Source organism: Conger conger, chromosome 19 (assembly GCF_963514075.1).
Source record: "Conger conger chromosome 19, fConCon1.1, whole genome shotgun sequence".
NCBI lineage: Eukaryota > Metazoa > Chordata > Actinopteri > Anguilliformes > Congridae > Conger > Conger conger.
The window spans coordinates 12,963,306-12,981,974 of NC_083778.1; the positions used below are offsets into that span (position 1 = coordinate 12,963,306).

Here is an 18,669-nt window from a genome sequence, read left to right on the forward strand (position 1 = left end):
ACTACAAGGCCCAGAGTGCACTGGGACTACACGGCCCACGGGCACTGGGACTACACGGCCCACAGGGCATTGGGACTACACAGCCCATGTGGCACTGGGACTACACGGCCCACGGGGCACTGGGACTACATGGCCCACAATGCAGTGGGGCTGCATGGCCCACTGTTTGTAATAGAGTGCAGTGGAAATGAATGGGCCTTCCACTCACCTGCCGAGACCCCAGAGTAACCAGGCTGACGTCCCCAGCAAACGGGCTCTTCTGCACCTCATGCACAAACTGGGCCAGCTGTGAGTGTGTGCGGCTACAGTAGTATATCTGAGCATGAGGGACAGCACTGTTAGTATATTGCCTATGAGAAAACAGACTGAAGGCAGGCTCCGGGATACACCTCCAAATGGTTCGATGAGGTCTTCACAAACCTTGGTCACATGGTCTTCTTCCAGATCATCATCATCATCATCTTCATCACAAAACCTAAGGAAAAGATAAAAGACGAGCGTTGAAAATATGACGGCTGTGGATTTGTGAAGAAAGGCAGCTTCCTGTGAACTACAGTACGTACAGTGCTGAACAGACAGCATGCGTGCGTGTGCGTTCTTGCTCAAATTTTATTGCTTTTATCATTGGTTATCATGACCTATTTCCTGTTGGACACAAGAGACTGGCATATGCTTTTATAACCCTCAGGCGGAAATAACTCTTATCAGTATTATGTAGCCGTAATGGGCTCTACCACCCAAATATCCAGCAGCTGTAACCTCAGTTACCATGGAATTGTCCTTCTGCACAAACATTCTGTTCAGTCTGTGCGCACACACCCTGCACTCTCTGACTGATAATCTCCTCCTGTTTATGCATCGTTTTGACAGGAGTAATGCTCTGCTGTGGACGAATCAGGGGGCACGGCAGGAGGAGGGGGGGGATCCTCAGTGAAAGTGTTGGTGGCGCTGTAACTCAGAGGGGTGCAGTCTGACAGATTTAGCGTTCCCGGGCCAGCCGTCCCCTCCTCACCCTCACCCTCACCCACCTGTTCCTGGGCTTGACGTCATCATCGCTCTCGTACTCGGCCACGATGAGCTCCTCCTCCCCGTCCTCCAGCCCCGCCCCAGGCCCGGGCCCCTCCTCCTCCTCCTGCGGGGCGTCTCTGCCGAGCTGGAGCAGCCGCGCCGCCTCCTCGTCCGCGCCGGTCTGCGGGACGCACGGGCATCACCCCCGAACTGTGCCACTGCACCCGCCCCCCGTTCCCACACAGCCGCCCCCCCCGGAGTGAGTCACAACAAGGCCCCCTCTCTGGAGCAGGGTGGTGAAGTCTGAAAGTCCTCTGTCCGACCTGCTGTCATTATGCATGTGACAATTGCCAAACGACTTTTATTTAAGGGAAAGTACAGGTACTGGGCTTTTTATTTACTTTCCCTGCACATGTTTCATCTAAGTTCAAATTTGTTTTCTGCTCTTAAATTTTTGTTTCTGTACAAATAAATGAAAAACTAAAAAAATACATATTTTGTGTCCATATCCGAACATCTGAAAAAATCTACTGCCTGCCACAGAAGGCTTTACTTCAGAAGCGAGGGCAGTTTCTAAATAAATCCCAATACTGCAAGCTACTTCCTCGAGATGAATTATCTCTGAATATTTAAAAACTGCACGGCCCATCTGCTCACTTTGTATTTGCAATGCACTCTTGGAAGGTTTTACGCAAATCGGAGGGAACAAATTCTGGACGTAGCGTATAAAAATGGGAGAGGTTTCACAGTCAGGACTCGGTAAGACACCTGCAGCGCGGCTGCCCCAGCTGCATCGCAGTCTGACACTGTGACACGGTGACTGCGCAGCTCCGCTGGTGTCACGGCTGAACTGGGGCCGGTGAGCGCGCGAGGGAAACGGAGTCAGGCCGGTACCTTGCGCTTGAGGGCGTATTTGAGCTGGGCGTTGTGTCGGATCAGCTCCAGGCGCTCCTCCCTCTTCTTCCTCTTCATCTCCTCTTCCTGAACGGAGAACAGAATGCTATTTTTATTTTATTTTTTTTAATAAAAGGATCTGCAGAGACACTTAATGCGGCTCCCCCTGCCCAAGAGACGCCCAGCCTTGGGGCCAACGCCACAGCCGTCAAGATCAGTCAAGCAGAGTCACATTCCTGGCCCCGCTGCTCTCAAATGACACGGGGGGCGAGGGGGGCCCTTGCCCTCCGAGAGCCAGCAGTAATTGGTGGGCCAATGAGAGCGCGCCCCCAGAATAGCGGAGGGGGTTTCGCTTTCAAGTGTCCCTGCGCCAGCATACCCGCCGCGGTGTCCCCTTACACGCTACCTTCAGCTTGCTGACCAGGTCCCTCTCTGCCTTCTTCTGAACGAAATCTGTGATCCAGTCGGGCTCGGCGGAGGAGGAGGAAGGCCGGCCGGTGTCTTGCTGGCTGTCCGCCCCGGCTTCCTCCAGCAGCCGGGCCGCTTCCTCCCTCTTCCTCTCCTGGTGGTCCCGGAGCCAGGCAAGCGACCCACATATCAGACTCAGGGACTTTCCCTGGAAAACACGCACAGAGTGGGCTTGGTCCCTGGTCCACTGTGACACTTTATTAACACTTTGTGTTGTATGAGTTTAAACTACATTACATTAATGTCATTTTAATGTACAGTTGCGACGTACAGTTGATTTAGACTAAGCAGGAGACAATTCTCTCCTGGAGCAATGCAGGCTTAAGGGCCTTGCTCAAGGGCCCAACGGCTGTGGTCTGATTGTGGATTGAACCACCGACCTTGCGTGTCCCAGTCATGTACCTTGTACCTTGTCCATGGTACCATGTACCTTAACCACTACACTACAGGCCGTAGCAGGGAAGCTTACAGTCCCGGTGGGGCTCTCAAAAATTCCAATTTTCCCCTCGTCGATTGTGGAGTACAACGCCTCCATGAATTCCTCCTGGATGGAGTACGGTTGGTAGGGGAACGGGAAGCGGGGCTCCCCGAGGTCCATGACTGGAGTTTATACCTGAGACGTGACATCGAAGAGATTTATAGACATTCGTGTTAGCGAGCTAACAACAGTCATTTATACGCATTTCACTCAGTTACACAAAAGAGGCAAAGGCAGTCACACAAAACTAAAAGAAAATCTTCAAAATAAAATTACGTTAAATTAACGTGAAGTTAGCTGTATATCTGCGTAGCTATCATCTCGTTTCCAAACCAGGTTAGTTGAATAAACGTTAGCTTGCTAAAAGTTATGTTAATTTACCAGCCAGTGTCCTTCCTGTCATTCTCGATAGGATGCCAAATAATCTTACAAATTGAGTAACTAAGTACCTAACTTCCCTATATTGTATGAAGTTACTTTTATGACAATGACATTTCTCCGGCAAGACATCAACAAGCAAATTAAGTCAGCTAACGTTCGAGCTACTGGATTCAGGTTAGACGTGTATCATAAACAAATTAACGTTACCTGGCGTATTAGGTCTCTGGACGGTGTGACACTGAAGTTATGTTTACTGATGAAAAATAATTCAAATTTAGCTAACGTTAGCTAGGTAAACGCTAACTGTCAAATCCTGTCCTTGTGTATTTTACTGCGTTGGGAGCTTCGAGAAATGTCTCCAAAGTACGCGCCAACAGAACCAGCCAATAACTACACAGGGATGTAAAATGTGTGCAGGGACCAACTGCAAATTGCACCCGAGCCACTATCTTGTGGTGTCAGTTGACAAAAAGCTCCAGCTTCACGAATTGAGTGCACATATTTTGTCCTCCGTTTTGAAATTGTAAACAAATGACAACAGAATTCAACAGAAGCCCAGTAACGTGAAATTGCTGAAATACCGGGGAGTACCGTACTTTTCGTTTTGTGGCACATTATTTAGTTTTAGGTCGGCCCCTTTTCTCCCAGCTCTCGTTGAGCTCACCCTCCTCGGCTGTTCTCTGGAAAGTTCGGCGCCCTTCCTTGAGAATAAAGCCGTTTATATTGTGTCCACCTCTGTGTCAGTTACAGATCGCAGTTGATGAGTCAAGTGCGACACGCTTCAGTCAGGGTTAGCGTCCCAAAAGGACAGATTGCGTTTTCTTTTCTGGCTCAACGCGATTTCCTGTAGCTTGTTAGATAGCTACTTTTGTTGCGAGATTTAGTCAAGTAGACTAACGACGTTAGCTAGCTAGGTAGCCTAGCGATTTGCTGTTCGGATAGATAGAAGGTAGCCGTGCAGATACTGACTGCTAGCTGGGTAGTGTTGTTTGCTTGTTGGTTGAGGCGATAATTAGTTAGTCTTAAGAGCAATACATCAAATCAAGAATTGTGCGAAAGGCTGCATATCAGACATGACTGCAGAAGAAGTGACCAACGGAGGACAGCAAGCCATGGAGGGAGAAGATATAACACAGAAGAGAGATGGGGGAGTTTTAAAGGTACGGTTAGCTAAGTTACCGAACTGTAGCCATGTAGCCAGCAAAAATGTGCAAACTATCGTATCTAGCTATATCGTGCAAGGCCGTTTTGCTATTTTTCTAGCACGCGAAGTTCACCACAACGCATGCAGTCGTAATGGTACTTAGCTAGGTCGCTAGCCAACACACGTTCCCTCGCGTGTTGCCGTTAGCTAGCTAGTGCTAACTGTTAATATAATTGTTAGTTTGTGAAGTAGGAGGTTCGGGGTCTCCGCTAACGTTAGCCAGATGAGAAACATCAATTCGCCAGTTAATATTAACAGCTAACTTATCACAGTTGGAAGGTGCACGCGAGCTGAGCAGTGCATTCAGTGCAAGAGCCTCAAGAATCATGCACACCAGCTGTCTTGCCTTAAACACTAACCGGGGAAAACCATAATATAATTTGCTAGCTTTTTTGTCCACGTTACCTAATGCATGTTTTCAAATACAAAACATGTTTCCATAACAATGCATAAACATTGTTGTGCCTTTTAAAGTGTTTAACTTACTAAGTTCCCAAGGTATAGCTGCACAATGACTAGGCCGGACAGGGTCTTTAAGCTAACGTTTAGATGGCTAGCTAACGTTAGCTTCAGCTCCGAGTTCTCTCCTCCCCATTTTGGAGAACACGTGTTGTTGGGATCCAGCGAATTTCTGCACTGCGTTCAGCACCCGACTGTCGCCTGTCCGCTGCCTGTCGTAGCCGTTTTTTAAATGTACAATTTCAGATTAAAAAATAAAAATCAATCCGAATTAGTCTGAAAACTAAATGTACAGCTCCGGTTAATTTGCGTAGCATTCATTATACTAGTCTTCCCACAAGAATAACTGGTCCTTGTTTCCTACCATGCTACTTTGCCATGTTAATTTGTTATCATTAACGGTAATTTGGTACTACTTCACTAAATCAACGTTAGGTTGGTAGGTAGGTTAATGTATCTCCGCTCCATTTTTGTAGTATTACCAATTATTTTTTGGCATATTCAGTATGAAGGAAACGCCATGTGCACATGTCTTGGGAATAACTGAAATTCCATGGTTGGGGGAATACCGAAATTGTCTGCTTCTACTGTCTGTGCCTACAGACCAGTTATCAGCAACTTGCAGTCCTCCAGGACCTAGAACTACAATCCGCCATTCTTCCTTTTACCTGTGAGTCAGGTGTGAAGACCGTATGGCCAATCAGCAGCACTAATTACCCGAGAGAAAGGAACCAGGGCTGGATGCGGATTCGAGGGCCAGAGTTGATGATCCCTGCTGTAGACCTTGGCAAAGCATTCATACGAAATTGCTGACGCTTTACGTGGTCAATCTGCATAATTGCCTCATGGTTTGGTCTCCCTCCTCGGTTTGCTTTTATCTGTTCAACACTGTACAATAGGTGGCAGTGTTCGTCAAATTATATTTCAGTCCATCATTAAATCAAGCTGAGAACCAGCGAAACAAAATTCAAGGGACAATCCTCATGCTGTACAAAAAGTACCCGACAAATAGTCACGGCGTCACTCTTGCTCACGTAGATCGGGGGTTAATTTACAGTATATAGTTATTTCGTGCTTGCCATTATATTAGAGATAAGGACAACAATATTAATGGGCTAATGCTGCTTGTATTTATTGAATAAATTGATAGTTACAGTTTTCAGGTGTTCCTGTTGTGTCTCAGTCGCATTGTTTGAGCACGCCTTGACGAGTCATTCTGCAGGGTTGACGTCTCTGGCACCAGCAACTCGACCAGCAGTTGCGCTCCTGTCATCAAATTCCACTTTGCATCACACTGGATGCAGATAGTGTCTTCATTTGCAAAGATGTTTGGCTTTTTCCCGCATAGAAAAATATTAGGAGTGTCATTCATTCATTCATTATCCTAACCCGCTTATCCTGAACAGGGTCGCAGGGGCTGGAGCCTATCCCAGCATGCATTGGGGGACCGGCAGGAATACACCCTGGACAGGTCGCCAGTCCATCGCAGGGCGCACACACCATTCACTCACACACTCATACCCACGGGCAATTTAGACTCTCCAATAAGCCTAACCTGCATGTCTTTGGACTGTGGGAGGAAACCGGCGTACCCAGAGGATTAAGAGTGTGCTAAAGCAAAGTTTGCAAGCATCAAAGGAGGGAAAAGGGAAAATTAATCTTGCCAATCACATTTACTAATCGGAAACACGGCAGTATGTGCCGAGAGAAACCAAAATCATCAACATCCTGTTGTGTTTTTTAATCAATGGCATCAGCATTTATAATGAATAATATTTTAATCCTTTTTTAGAAAACAAGATCCACACAGCTGTTGGGCTCTTGAGCAAGGCCCTTAACCCCACATTGCTCCGGGGGGGGAATGTCCCCTGCTTAGACTAATGAATTGCGAGTCACTTTGGATAAAAGCGTCATTATTCCGCCAGTTCTTGATCAGAGTGAGGCGAGAATCTCGGTCGTGCCGTGGCGTTGGTTTGAACCCAGCGGCAACAGCAGCTCTGTGCCCGTGAGTGTAACCACGCTCCCGCCCTCTCTCCTCGGCAGTTGGTGAAAAAGGAGGGCACAGGAAGTGAACTCCCGATGACGGGGGACAAGGTGTTCGTGCACTACGTGGGCACCCTGCTGGACGGCACGAAGTTCGACTCCAGCCGCGACCGTGGCGAAAAGTTCTCCTTTGAGCTGGGGAAAGGTACGGGGGAAAGTCGCCGCGGGAAGACTTTTTGTGATCGATTGTTTTTTTTTATTTATTTTTTTTATTTTTTTTTATTTTTTTTACTTTTAGCACATATTGATATCATGCTGCAACATATAGTCTGATGAAAAAGAAGAAGGGGTAATTGGAAAGCAATAATTGAGGGAGTTAGAGTCCTGTGGACTTTGATACGTAATGCATACGATAAATTTCTTGTATTTCTGGTCACATGAAGACTGTTAACGATGGATGCCGAGTGGCCTAGAGTGGCTTCGTAACGGTCACCAGAGCAGTAGTGGTTGACACTGGGACTCATGCAGTGGGGTGTGCGTCAGTTTGCAAAGCGCTGGGCGGACCGATCGAACGCGAGTGTCTGTGTGCAGGTCAGGTGATCAAGGCGTGGGACCTGGGCGTGGCCACCATGAAGGTCGGGGAGGTGTCCCAGCTCGTCTGCAAGCCGGAGTACGCCTACGGCACGGCGGGGAGCCCCCCGAAAATCCCACCCAACTCCACTCTGGTGTTTGAGGTGAGGAACCACAATGTTCACACCACTTTCACGGGTTTGGGCCTGTATCACAAAGCAGGATTACTGAGTGAACTGGATAACTGCACACGGTAACTCCAGGAACAGCCGTCCATGTTCCAGATCTGTATTTTACTCACTTGAAGTTATCCCGGTAACTGCATCATAATTGTAATTCTGCTTAGTGATGGGAGCCCTTGGGGTGTTCTGGTAATGCTCACTGTGTGTCTCTCTCTCCCCCTCTCTCTCCCTCTCTCTCCCCCTCTCTCCCTCTCCCCCCCTCTCTCTCTCTCTCTCTCTCTCCTCCCCCCCCCCCGCCCCTCTCTCCCCCTCCCGCAGGTTGAGCTGTTTGAGTTCCACGGCGAGGACGTGACTGAGGAAGAGGATGGAGGCATCGTCCGCAGGATCATCGCTAAGGGCCAGGGCTACTCCAAGCCCAACGAGGGCGCCACGGTGGAAGGTGGGTGCGCTGGTGTCACGGGTCGGGATCTGAGCGGCACAAAGCAATGGCCGGGCTCAGAAGAGGGCTGTACCGACTCATTGTAATCCTTTTATCGCGCAGTATTTGTGTTAGCATTAGCGTTAGCATTTCAAAGGGACTAACCTGGCAGCAGTGGTCAGCCAGTGAGTACCATGCTAACTGTTATTCACAGCTCAGTGTCGTTCAGCCCAGTGGTTTAAAATGGCTCCCGGGAAGGGAGTGATCTCGCCCTACAAATCTCGAGTCTGTGCTCCTGCTCTTTGCCAGCTGTTGTGAGGCTGAGTGTTGTCATCTTTCCGTTTCCCAGTGACCTTGGAGGGCAAGTTCGAGGACCGGGTGTTTGACGAGAGGGAGATGAAGTTTGAGGTCGGGGATGGAGAGAACCTGGGTCTGCCTGTGGGTGTGGAGAAGGCCATCATGGCCATGGAGCAGGGAGAGGAGTCCCTCTTCACCCTCACGCCAAAGTAAGGGTCCCCCTATGCCCTCAGGCCAAAGTAAGGGTCCCCCTATGCCTTCAGGCCAAAGTAAGGGTCCCCCTATGCCTTCAGGCCAAAGTAAGGGTCCCCCTATGCCCTCAGGCCAAAGTAAGGGTCCCCCTATGCCCTCAGGCCAAAGTAAGGGTCCCCCTATGCCCTCAGGCCAAAGTAAGGGTCCCCCTATGCCCTCAGGCCAAAGTAAGGGTCCCCCTATGCCCTCAGGCCAAAGTAAGGGTCCCCCTATGCCCTCAGGCCAAAGTAAGGGTCCCCCTATGCCCTCAGGCCAAAGTAAGGGTCCCCCTATGCCCTCAGGCCAAAGTAAGGGTCCCCCTATGCCCTCAGGCCAAAGTAAGGGTCCCCCTATGCCCTCAGGCCAAAGTAAGGGTCCCCCTATGCCCTCAGGCCAAAGTAAGGGTCCCCCTATGCCCTCAGGCCAAAGTAAGGGTCCCCCTATGCCCTCAGGCCAAAGTAAGGGTCCCCCTATGCCCTCAGGCCAAAGTAAGGAGTAAGGGTCCCCCTACGCCTTCAGGCCAAAGTAAGGGTCCCCCTACGCCTTCAGGCCAAAGTAAGGGTCCCCCTACGCCTTCAGGCCAAATTAAGGGTCCCCCTACGCCCTCACGCCAAAGTAAGGGTCCCCCTATGCCCTCAGGCCAAAGTAAGGGTCCCTCTTCACCCTCGCGCCAAAGTAAGGGTCCCTCTTCACCCTCGCGCCAAAGTAAGGGTCCCTCTTCACCCTCGCGCCAAAGTAAGAGTCTTCTGTCATCCTTGCACTGAAGTAAGAGTCCCTCTTCATCCATTTGTCAAAATAAGAGTTGCTCACAAGTCTTTCTTCGTCCCGTTCTTTTCCAGGTACGGGTACGGGAGTGCTGGAAACGCCAAGTTCAACATTCCGCCCGGCGCCACCCTTCAGTACAAACTGAAGCTGGCCACGTTCGAGAAGGTGGGATGGCTCTCCTCTCTCTCCTCTCTCCTGTCTTCTTACTGTGTGCATGGAGGTGACCCTGGTCCGCAAGGACATTTAATCTGGGCAGCTTTCAAAGCATTTTTCATGCCTGATTATTTGAGTGTAACTTGTTGAGATCGGTCCTTAAACTCAATGTTATTATTGCCCCAGTTGATTTGCATTTTAATGAAAGCACTCCCCTCCCATTTCATACGCCTGCCGCGGTTTATTACGGCACTCAATCAAGCCTCGGTCTGAAAGACTCGGCTTTGTCGTTTCTTTCCGTCTGCCGCACTTGCATTATACAGAAATGACAACGTTTCTTCTCAGAAGTTGGCTATTAATGGTGTGCTGAAGCTAGTAATTATCAGTGTAGTCGTTTTGTTTTTTTGTGAGCTTGTATTAACTCTTAAAGTCTTTGTAAGGTTCTGAAATTAAAGTTCTGTCTTTATTGACTTCATTTCCAGGCCAAGGAGTCGTGGGAAATGAACACAACCGAGAAACTGCAACAGAGCGCCATTGTGAAGGAAAAAGGAACACAGTATTTCAAAGTAAGCGCGCACTCTGCAGATCTGTCCCTTCGTTAGCTGCCGTGGCAATAATACGGGCTTCCTCTTTCATCTCCAAATGTCAAAGCTATTTATGGGGGAAAAAGGTGAACGCTGTTACACTACACACCAGACGAAACAAAAATGGGAGAAATATTCTGTCTTCTGTTTGAGGCCCCCCCCCGTGGGACGTCCTTGGTCGTAAAATCTGAAGGAAGTTACACAGCAGGACCGTGTTAAGTGGGGCAGGTGTGTCCAAAGGAAAGTTTGGGAGTGTGGACGGGCTTGCTGAAGACGTACTGCTTTCCTGTTGGGAGGGGCATTTGGGGACATTTTTTGGGGGGCTTACTTCTGTGGAAGCAGGTGATTTAGAGCCCAGTCACATCATCGCTTATTGAAAAAAATATATATCTTTCAATCACCCTTTATCGCATCTACACTATTGATTGTTTTTCAATATTTTGGCAGGGTTTTTTTTTTTTGTTGTTGTTGCCATTTATACATAAAAAATGGTGAAAACTGTTGGATATAAACCCCTTATGAATGTCCTGACTGCACTGCGTTCATGCATCCCTGCCCTCCATGAAGGGCAGCAGGGCCGCTTGAAGGTGAATTAGCCCTGCCTGGGAAATGTGCCAGCACTCAGCCCATCCTTTACGCTTCTGTAGTCGGGGTGGCTGTCTTCTGGTGTGTGTGTGTGTGTGTGTGTGTGTGTGTGTGTGTGTGTGTGTGTGTGTGTGTGTGTGTGTGTGTGTGTGTGTGTGTGTGTGTGTGTGTGTGTGTGTGTGTGTGTGTGTGTGTGTGTGTGTGTGTGTGTGTGCGCGCGTTTGTGGTGTGTGTGTGCGCGCGCGCGTGCGTGCGTGCGCGTTTGGGTGTTTGTGGGGCGGCTGTCCTCTGGTTTGGGTTGTGTGTGTTAGTGAGTGGGTGTGCCTTGGTGTGTGTGTGTTAGTGACGGGGCGTGTGTTAGTGAGTGAGCGGGCGGGCGGGCGGGCGTGCGTGCGTGTGTGTGTGTGTGTTTGTGTGTTAGTGAGCGGGCGTGCGTGTTAGTGACCAGGCGTGTTGGTGTGTGTTAGTGTGTGTTAGTGACCAGGCGTGTGCGTGTGTGTGTGTTAGTGTGTGTTAGTGACCGGGCGTGTGTGTTAGTGACCGGGCGTGTGTGTGTGTGTGTGTGTTAGTGACCGGGTGTGTGTGTTAGTGAGCGGGCGTGCGTTGGCGTGTGTGTTAGTGACCGGGTGTGTGTGTTAGTGAGCGGGCGTGCGTTGGCGTGTGTGTTAGTGACCGGGCGTGTGTGTTAGTGACCGGGCGTGTGTTAGTGAGTGTGTTAGTGACCGGGCGTGTGTGTTAGTGACCGGGCGTCTGTGTTAGTGACCAGGCGTGTGTGTTGGCGTGTGTGTTAATGACCGGGCATGTGTGTTAGTGACGGGGCGTGTGTTAGTGAGTGTGTTAGTGACCGGGCGTGTGTTAGTGAGTGTGTTAGTGACCGGGCGTGTGTGTTAGTGAGTGTGTTAGTGACCGGGCGTGTGTGCTAGTGACCGGGCGTGTGTGTTAGTGACCGGGCGTGTGTTAGTGAGTGTGTTAGTGACCGGGCGTGTGTTAGTGAATGTGTTAGTCACCGGGCGTGTGTGTTAGTGACCGGGCGTGTTTTAGCGTGTGTGTTAGTGACCGGGCGCGTTACTGTGTGTTAGTGAATGTGTTAGTGACCGGGCGTGGGTTAGCGTGTGTGTTAGTGACCGGGCGTGCATTGGTGAGTGTGTTAGTGACCGGGCGCATGTGTTAGCGTGTGTGTTAGTGACCGGGCGTGGGTTAGCGTGTGTGTTAGTGACCGGGCGCATGTGTTAGCTCGTGTGTTAGTGACCGGGCGCGTGTGGCTCTGTCTCAGGACGGGAAGTTCAAGCAGGCGTCGGTGCAGTACAAGCGCATCGTGGCGTGGCTGGAGCACGAGTCCGGCCTGCAGGGGGAGGACGAGCAGAAGGCCCGCGCACTGCGGCTGGCCGCCCACCTCAACCTGGCCATGTGCTACCTGAAGATGCAGGAGCAGAACCTCGCGCTGGAGAGCTGCAACAAGGTGCCCCGCCCGAACGCCTCCCCGCGGCTGCTGCTCTACACTAGTTTTACACTGTGTACAGTAACGTCTCCCACTGAGTGCATGTGCTCCCCTCCCAGTTCATCTTCCTGCCGTGGTTTATTATGGCACTCAATTAACACTCCACTTCATCAGCCCTCATGTGCCCCTAAGTTGACAAATTTAGGAGCGCACTAATGTATCCTAATTAGTGTATGTCCTATGTGTCCTCAGTGAGTACACATCAAATTTCAGGGGTGAATGTGGCTAAAATGGAAAGCCCTGCTTTATCATTAAGTAGGATTAGCTGGTAACTGCACTGAAGAACCTGTTCTGGGTTTTATAGCTATTCCGCAGTAACTGGGTGAACCTGCTTGGTGATACAAGCCCTTGGCAATCGATCTGAGCTGTCCGATCAGACGACGTTTAGGAAGAGTGTTTGTGGCCTCTGGTCCATTGGGCATCTGCGATCTGCCCTCCGTGTGTGTGTGATTGATCGACCCCATTGCGGAGCTCGAGACAGGGCCTGTAGTAACGGTAAAACCTGACGGAACATCCTAGAATGTAAGAACTGGCTCAGGTGCCAGGCCCGACCTCCGAATACGGAGTCGAGAGGCGTTTTTTTTCCCCGGGTTGACCGACAGCGTCCCTCCGTCCCGGCAGGCCCTGGACCTGGACGACAGCAGCGAGAAGGCGCTGTTCCGGCGGGGCGAGGCGCTCTTCTCCATGAAGGAGTTTGAGCGGGCGCGGGCCGACTTCCAGAAGGTGGTGCAGCTGTACCCCGCCAACAAGGCCGCCAAGGCGCAGGCGCTGCTGTGCCAGCGGCACATCAAGGAGCAGCGCGAGAAGGACAAGCGCCTCTACGCCAACATGTTCCAGAAGTTTGCTGAGCGCGACGCCAAGGCCAGTCCCCACGACCAGGTTTATACACACGGCCAGGTTTATACACACGACCAGGTTTATACACACGACCAGGTTTATACACACGACCAGGTTTATACACACGACCAGGTTTATACACACACACACGACCAGGTTTATACACACGACCAGGTTTATACACACGACCAGGTTTATACACACGACCAGGTTTATACACACGACCAGGTTTATACACACGACCAGGTTTATACACACGACCAGGTTTATGCACACACCCACGACCAGGTTTATGCACACACCCACGACCAGGTTTATGCACACACACGACCAGGTTTATATACACACACACGACCAGGTTTATACACGCACACGACCAGGTTTATACACACGACCAGGTTTATACACACACGCACGACCAGGTTTATGCACACACGCACGACCAGGTTTATGCACACACACACAACCAGGTTTATACACACACACGACCAGGTTTATGCACACACGCACGACCAGGTTTATGCACACACACACGACCAGGTTTATGCACACACACACGACCAGGTTTATACACACACACACGACCAGGTTTATACACACACACACGACCAGGTTTATACACACGACCAGGTTTATACACACACACACGACCAGGTTTTTACACACACACACGACCAGGTTTATACACACACACACGACCAGGTTTATACACACGACCAGGTTTATACACACACACGACCAGGTTTATACACACACACGACCAGGTTTATACACACACACACGACCAGGTTTATACACACACACACGACCAGGTTTATACACACACACACGACCAGGTTTATACACACACACACGACCAGGTTTATACACACACACACGACCAGGTTTATACACACGACCAGGTTTATACACACGACCAGGTTTATACACACACACACGACCAGGTTTATACACACACACGACCAGGTTTATACACACACACACGACCAGGTTTATACACACGACCAGGTTTATACACACGACCAGGTTTATGCACACGACCAGGTTTATGCACACACACGACCAGGTTTATACACACACAGAACCAGGTTTATGCACACACACGACCAGGTTTATACACACACACGACCAGGTTTATACACACACACGACCAGGTTTATACACGCACACGACCAGGTTTATACACGCACACGACCAGGTTTATACACACACACACACGACCAGGTTTATACACACACGCATGACCAGGTTTATACACACACGCACGACCAGGTGTATACACACACACGACCAGGTGTATACACACACACGACCAGGTGTATACACACACACGACCAGGTTTATACACACGACCAGGTTTATACACACACACACACGACCAGGTTTATACACACACACACACGACCAGGTTTATACACACACACACGACCAGGTTTATACACACACACACGACCAGGTTTATACACACACGCACGACCAGGTTTATACACACACGCGACCAGGTTTATACAGACAGACTCAGACGCACGCACTCGCACACACACGCACTCGCACGCACACGCACTCGCACACACACGCACTCGCACACACACGCACTCGCGCACACACACGCACTCGCACACACACGCACTCACACACACACGCTCTCACACACACACGCACTCACACACACACGCTCTCACACGCTCTCACACGCACTCACACGCACTCACACACACGCTCTCACACGCACTCACACACACACACACGCACTCACACACACACACACGCTCTCACACACACACGCACTCACACACAGACACACGCACGCACGCACACACACACACACACACACACACACACACACACACACATACGTACATACATGCATACATGCATACATGCATGCATACAGAAATAAAATCTATCAAGATTTTTATATTTGTTTACTCGGTATTCTATGGAGGGTGCAAGTGTACGCTTTTGGAACACTGGCCAAATCGCACAACACGTCACACGAGTACCATTTCTAACCACCTGGTGGTAGTACAACTTTTTGTTTTATTCTGCCAAGTCATAATTTCTTCTTTTTTTTTTTTTTTTACCTTAATGTGTCTTGGTATAATGTAATGTTTTTGGAAATTATTTTTTTGGAAAACGATTCCAAATCAGTGCCTTGTTCTGAAAACCGCTATATAAACAGTTGTTGTTATTCTACTGCAATAGTGAAGTTTGCAACAGACACAGGCAAAAGTGTCAGTCGCAAAAGCGAGGCAACATCAAGTTGAAATGTTTACACATGACGGTTAAGTGGCCTTTGTGTGCCAGAGGCGTGGCTGACCGCGATGCCTGTTTCATTGACAGAAGGAGGCGGGGAAGGTGAAGGAGGGGAAGAGTGAAAATGGCGGAGAGGTGGAGGTGGAGATGGACGATGGAGCCCCAGAGGAAACGGCAGCTTAGAGACCCGCCTACTTTCACTCTCTTTTTTAAAAATGATTTTGTTTCTTCTCAGTTTTTTTTTTTTTTTGTTTTTTTTTCCTCATGTGTTTTGTTTTTGTTTGTTTGTTTTTTGTTTCCTTTGGAACTTTTTGTAACTTAAAAAAACAGGATTGTGTTTTGTAGAGTGTATTATTTTGTGTGTGTGTGTGTGTGTGTGTGTGTGTGTGTGTGGGTGGAGACGGAGGTTTAAACTTTGCTGTATCAGCCCTCCTCCGGAGGGACCAGGAAGGCTTTGCACTTTGCTGGAGAGTCGGCGGTGGAGTTGGCCGTGACGGTTTTCAGGCTCGCGGTTCTGCGCTCGCCCGCGGGGAGCCTCCACGCGCGTCACTCCGCCACGTGCGCGTCACTTTCGTTTCCGCGTCCGAGCGACGGGATGGGTGTTGTTTTGGGCGAAGGGCGCAGGCGGCGAGGTTACGCTCCTTAAACGCCGCCGCTACTCCCCCGGGGAATGGGCGGCGCCGCGGCGACCCGTCCCGCTTCTAAAGGAACTCTCTGATTGGTGCAGGGGGGGAGCTGCTCGGCGTCTCCCCGGCTTTTTTTTCCCTTTTTTTTTTTTTCGTCCCGTCCGTTCTCTCCCCTTCCCCACCCCCTCAAAACCTCCCGAAAAGGGCTAACTCTGTTTGTGCCAGTCCGTTATCTAGCCAGTACAGGGCCAACGCGGCCCCGGCTACCACGAGGGCCAGGATAGTCCTAAATCGGTGGTGTCCACCTGAAGCCTGCTCCATATCGATCTGCTCCATCGGCTTCCAGCCGGCGCCTGGCGGACATTTTGAAGAGCGGGCGGTGAGAAGTTTCCGTCCCGGTGGAGGCTTCTGGTGAGAGGGGTTCACCCCAGATGGACCAGAGACACACGGACACCGCTGACTACCCCCCCCCCACCCCCACAGCCGTTTGAACAATGCGTCGCAGCGTCCCGCAGCCCCTGCCCTGCCCCCCCCGTGTGCTGATTTTAGAGGGAGATCCAATCGCTCGTATTGAAGCTGCAGCAACGTGGGTCGAACGCAGACCGCCCCCCCCCACGAAATGAAACCGGCGATATCGCGCGAATGAGTTTGTACTCGTCCTCTTGGAAAGCCTAAGATGCATTTGATTCTTGTATAGCCTGGGTAACAAAACACTGTTTGTCTCTCTTTTTGGGTTTTGTAGGTTTTTTTTTTTGTTTGTTTTGGTTTTTTTTTTTTTTAAATGATTGAGTGTAATTTCTGTGTAATTTGTTCCTTTTCTCAGTTTGTATGGTCATTTGTATCATGAAGAATATTTAAACTGGAAGACCACTGACGGCTTACCTCAAAGCCAGCAAAGTGAATCTGTTTTTTTTCCTCTTGGACAAATGTAGCCGCTATTGCCCTGTCGTATAGTCTTAGCAGTGCTGGTTGACACGGGAGTCTGGCTTGTTGGCGGATCAGCGCCGCGTCGCCGGCCTGTGTCGGGATTCTGAGAAGGGGCTGCCGTCGGGCAAGAGTGCCGCCAGGCTTGCTTCAGCTGCCACCGCCTGCAATCATGTGTCGGTGTGCCCTGGATGTCTCGTTATTAAAGCAACCAAACTCTACAGCTCCAGTGATGGCAATAAATCAGTTTCTGCTTACGAGTCTTGTTCTCCGTTCAGTTCAGTATGCTCTATTGGCATGAAGTACGTACAGTAAATATCGGCAAAGCCTTATAATACAGCAATTACAATTAGAAGGGGTAATTCAAATTTTTTTTTTTTTTTTTCTCCCAACGTTCTAGAACACGGGTGTCAAAATCCAGTCCGGGAGGGCCGTAGTGTCTGCTGGTTTTTGGGGTGTTCTGGGTTCATTCCAGTCATTGAATGGTTAAAGTATCCACACGCCTTGTGCTCAAGGCCTTAATTGGCCTTAATTGGCAGCTGATTGAAAGGAAACCACAAAAACCCGCAGACACTGCGGCCCCCTGGGGATTCAGTTTGACACCCCTGTTCTAGAACTCTCTAATGCGGTCACCTGCCAGTATCCGCATTAGAACCCGTTCCGTTAAGAACATTTCAGTGGTCGCACATTCTGATCTCGCAGTTTAAAGAGATGGGTTTATGGTTACATTAGGTTTTATTTAGCAGACGCTTTTATGCAGTGCATATCACAAATGTCAGAATGGGGAATAAATGTAATCTACTGTAAGTGACTTTGAGCATTTAATGATTATTGGTGCCCGACAGGGTGGTTTTTGGTTTGTCCAAAATGGCTGATCCCCTGGGTTTTTCATGCACAACAGTTTGCAGAGAATGGTGTAGAAAAACAAAAAACGTCCAGTGAGCATCAGTTCTGCAAGCAAAAGCATGTTAATGAGAGACGTGAGAGGAGAAGAGGCCAGGGTGGTCAAAGCTGACCGGAAGGTGACTAACACAAACAACCGCACATTACAACAGCGGTATGCAAAAGAGCATCTCTGAATACACAATTGCGTCAAACCTCGAAGACCGCAGGATACCGCAGAAGACTAATAAGTCTAAAAATTGAATCTGATAAATACCAAGTAAAGTGCTCAGTTTATGTCCAGTCATCAGCGTAGATGGGCCAAATCTGTGACTACCAAGTCCTCTACAGCTTGAGGAACTGCAGTAGCAAGACAAATACAAATTCAAAAGTCCTAAAAATAAAATACAAGGGGCAAAGATAGACGGGTGAAAAAGAAGTGACGATATATGAGTTTATTTCAGCCTCCTCCACGGTTAGTCCGTTCAAACGGTGACCTCCGAGTACTCTTGTAATGAAAGCCTTTCCTTTTTCTTGTGCACTTCTGTGAATTTCGGCTACGTGCCATTTCCGGTTCCTTCCGCGGGATGAAACCTCACCAAGCACTGGAGGTGTTGCAGAACATCAAAGATGGAGGGCGATGATTATGCAAGCAATCGTCTTGGATGGGATCCTGTAATTATTTCACAGGTAAAGTGCTTTGCTGTAACCCTACCTGGTACAATACGAGGCAGCTTGGCCTGTAATCTCGAGATATTTAAAATGCGCGACCATTAAAACACGCAAGCGCAGTGTGTTCCCCCACCGAACGGTGAATATTCAGGAGAGGAATGCTTTTATCAGTAGTGCATTAAGGGCCAGGAGTTTGCTTACTGAATCACTGTCTGTCAACCCCCCAGTCCTTCATTACTGGAGGTGTGAAGCTGCCCTCTGTAGTCAAATGTTTGAACAGCCTGCAAGTCCTGACACTTCATCGCTCTGTGTTT

General features: G+C 49.6%; 2 protein-coding genes across 4 annotated transcripts in view; one reads left to right on the top strand and one right to left on the bottom strand.

Annotated features, from left to right (window-relative positions):
* ddx11 (DEAD/H (Asp-Glu-Ala-Asp/His) box helicase 11) overlaps positions 1–5,129 on the bottom strand; it is a 22,031-nt gene extending 16,902 nt beyond the window's left edge. Inside the window, exons 1-7 of one of the 2 annotated variants that reach the window (XM_061229177.1) lie at positions 4,920–5,129; positions 2,840–2,983; positions 2,309–2,518; positions 1,903–1,989; positions 1,029–1,189; positions 421–475; positions 209–316 (exon numbers count right to left, since the gene is read on the bottom strand). In XM_061229177.1, coding sequence (XP_061085161.1) covers positions 209–316; positions 421–475; positions 1,029–1,189; positions 1,903–1,989; positions 2,309–2,518; positions 2,840–2,968 — 750 coding nt within the window. In that variant the 5' untranslated portion in view covers positions 2,969–2,983; positions 4,920–5,129. Of the gene's footprint in view, positions 1–208; positions 317–420; positions 476–1,028; positions 1,190–1,902; positions 1,990–2,308; positions 2,519–2,839; positions 2,984–3,436; positions 3,568–4,919 lie in introns of those variants that run through there. The other variant, XM_061229176.1, reaches the window with a different exon arrangement.
* Positions 3,894–17,058, top strand: fkbp4 (FKBP prolyl isomerase 4). Of its 2 annotated transcripts, none has more exons than XM_061229178.1 (10): positions 3,894–4,389; positions 6,936–7,080; positions 7,467–7,609; positions 7,946–8,066; positions 8,395–8,551; positions 9,413–9,503; positions 9,974–10,057; positions 11,934–12,119; positions 12,780–13,037; positions 15,339–17,058. In XM_061229178.1, the coding sequence occupies exons 1-10, from the start codon at positions 4,303–4,305 to the stop codon at positions 15,432–15,434; spliced, it is 1,368 nt and encodes a 455-aa protein (XP_061085162.1). In that variant the 5' UTR covers positions 3,894–4,302; the 3' UTR covers positions 15,435–17,058. The 2 variants fall into 2 exon arrangements, with proteins under 2 accessions (XP_061085162.1, XP_061085163.1); XM_061229179.1 differs by having other exon boundaries at positions 12,780–13,019.
* The last annotated feature ends 1,611 nt before the right edge of the window (positions 17,059–18,669 follow it).

Coding starts and splice junctions, on each gene's coding strand:
- fkbp4 (XM_061229178.1), top strand. CDS start 4,303: ATGACTGCAGAAGAAGTGACCAACGGAGGACAGCAAGCCATGGAGGGA. Junction 9,504..9,973: donor AGCTGGCCACGTTCGAGAAG/GTGGGATGGCTC, acceptor CTTCATTTCCAG/GCCAAGGAGTCGTGGGAAAT. Junction 13,038..15,338: donor AGGCCAGTCCCCACGACCAG/GTTTATACACAC, acceptor TTTCATTGACAG/AAGGAGGCGGGGAAGGTGAA.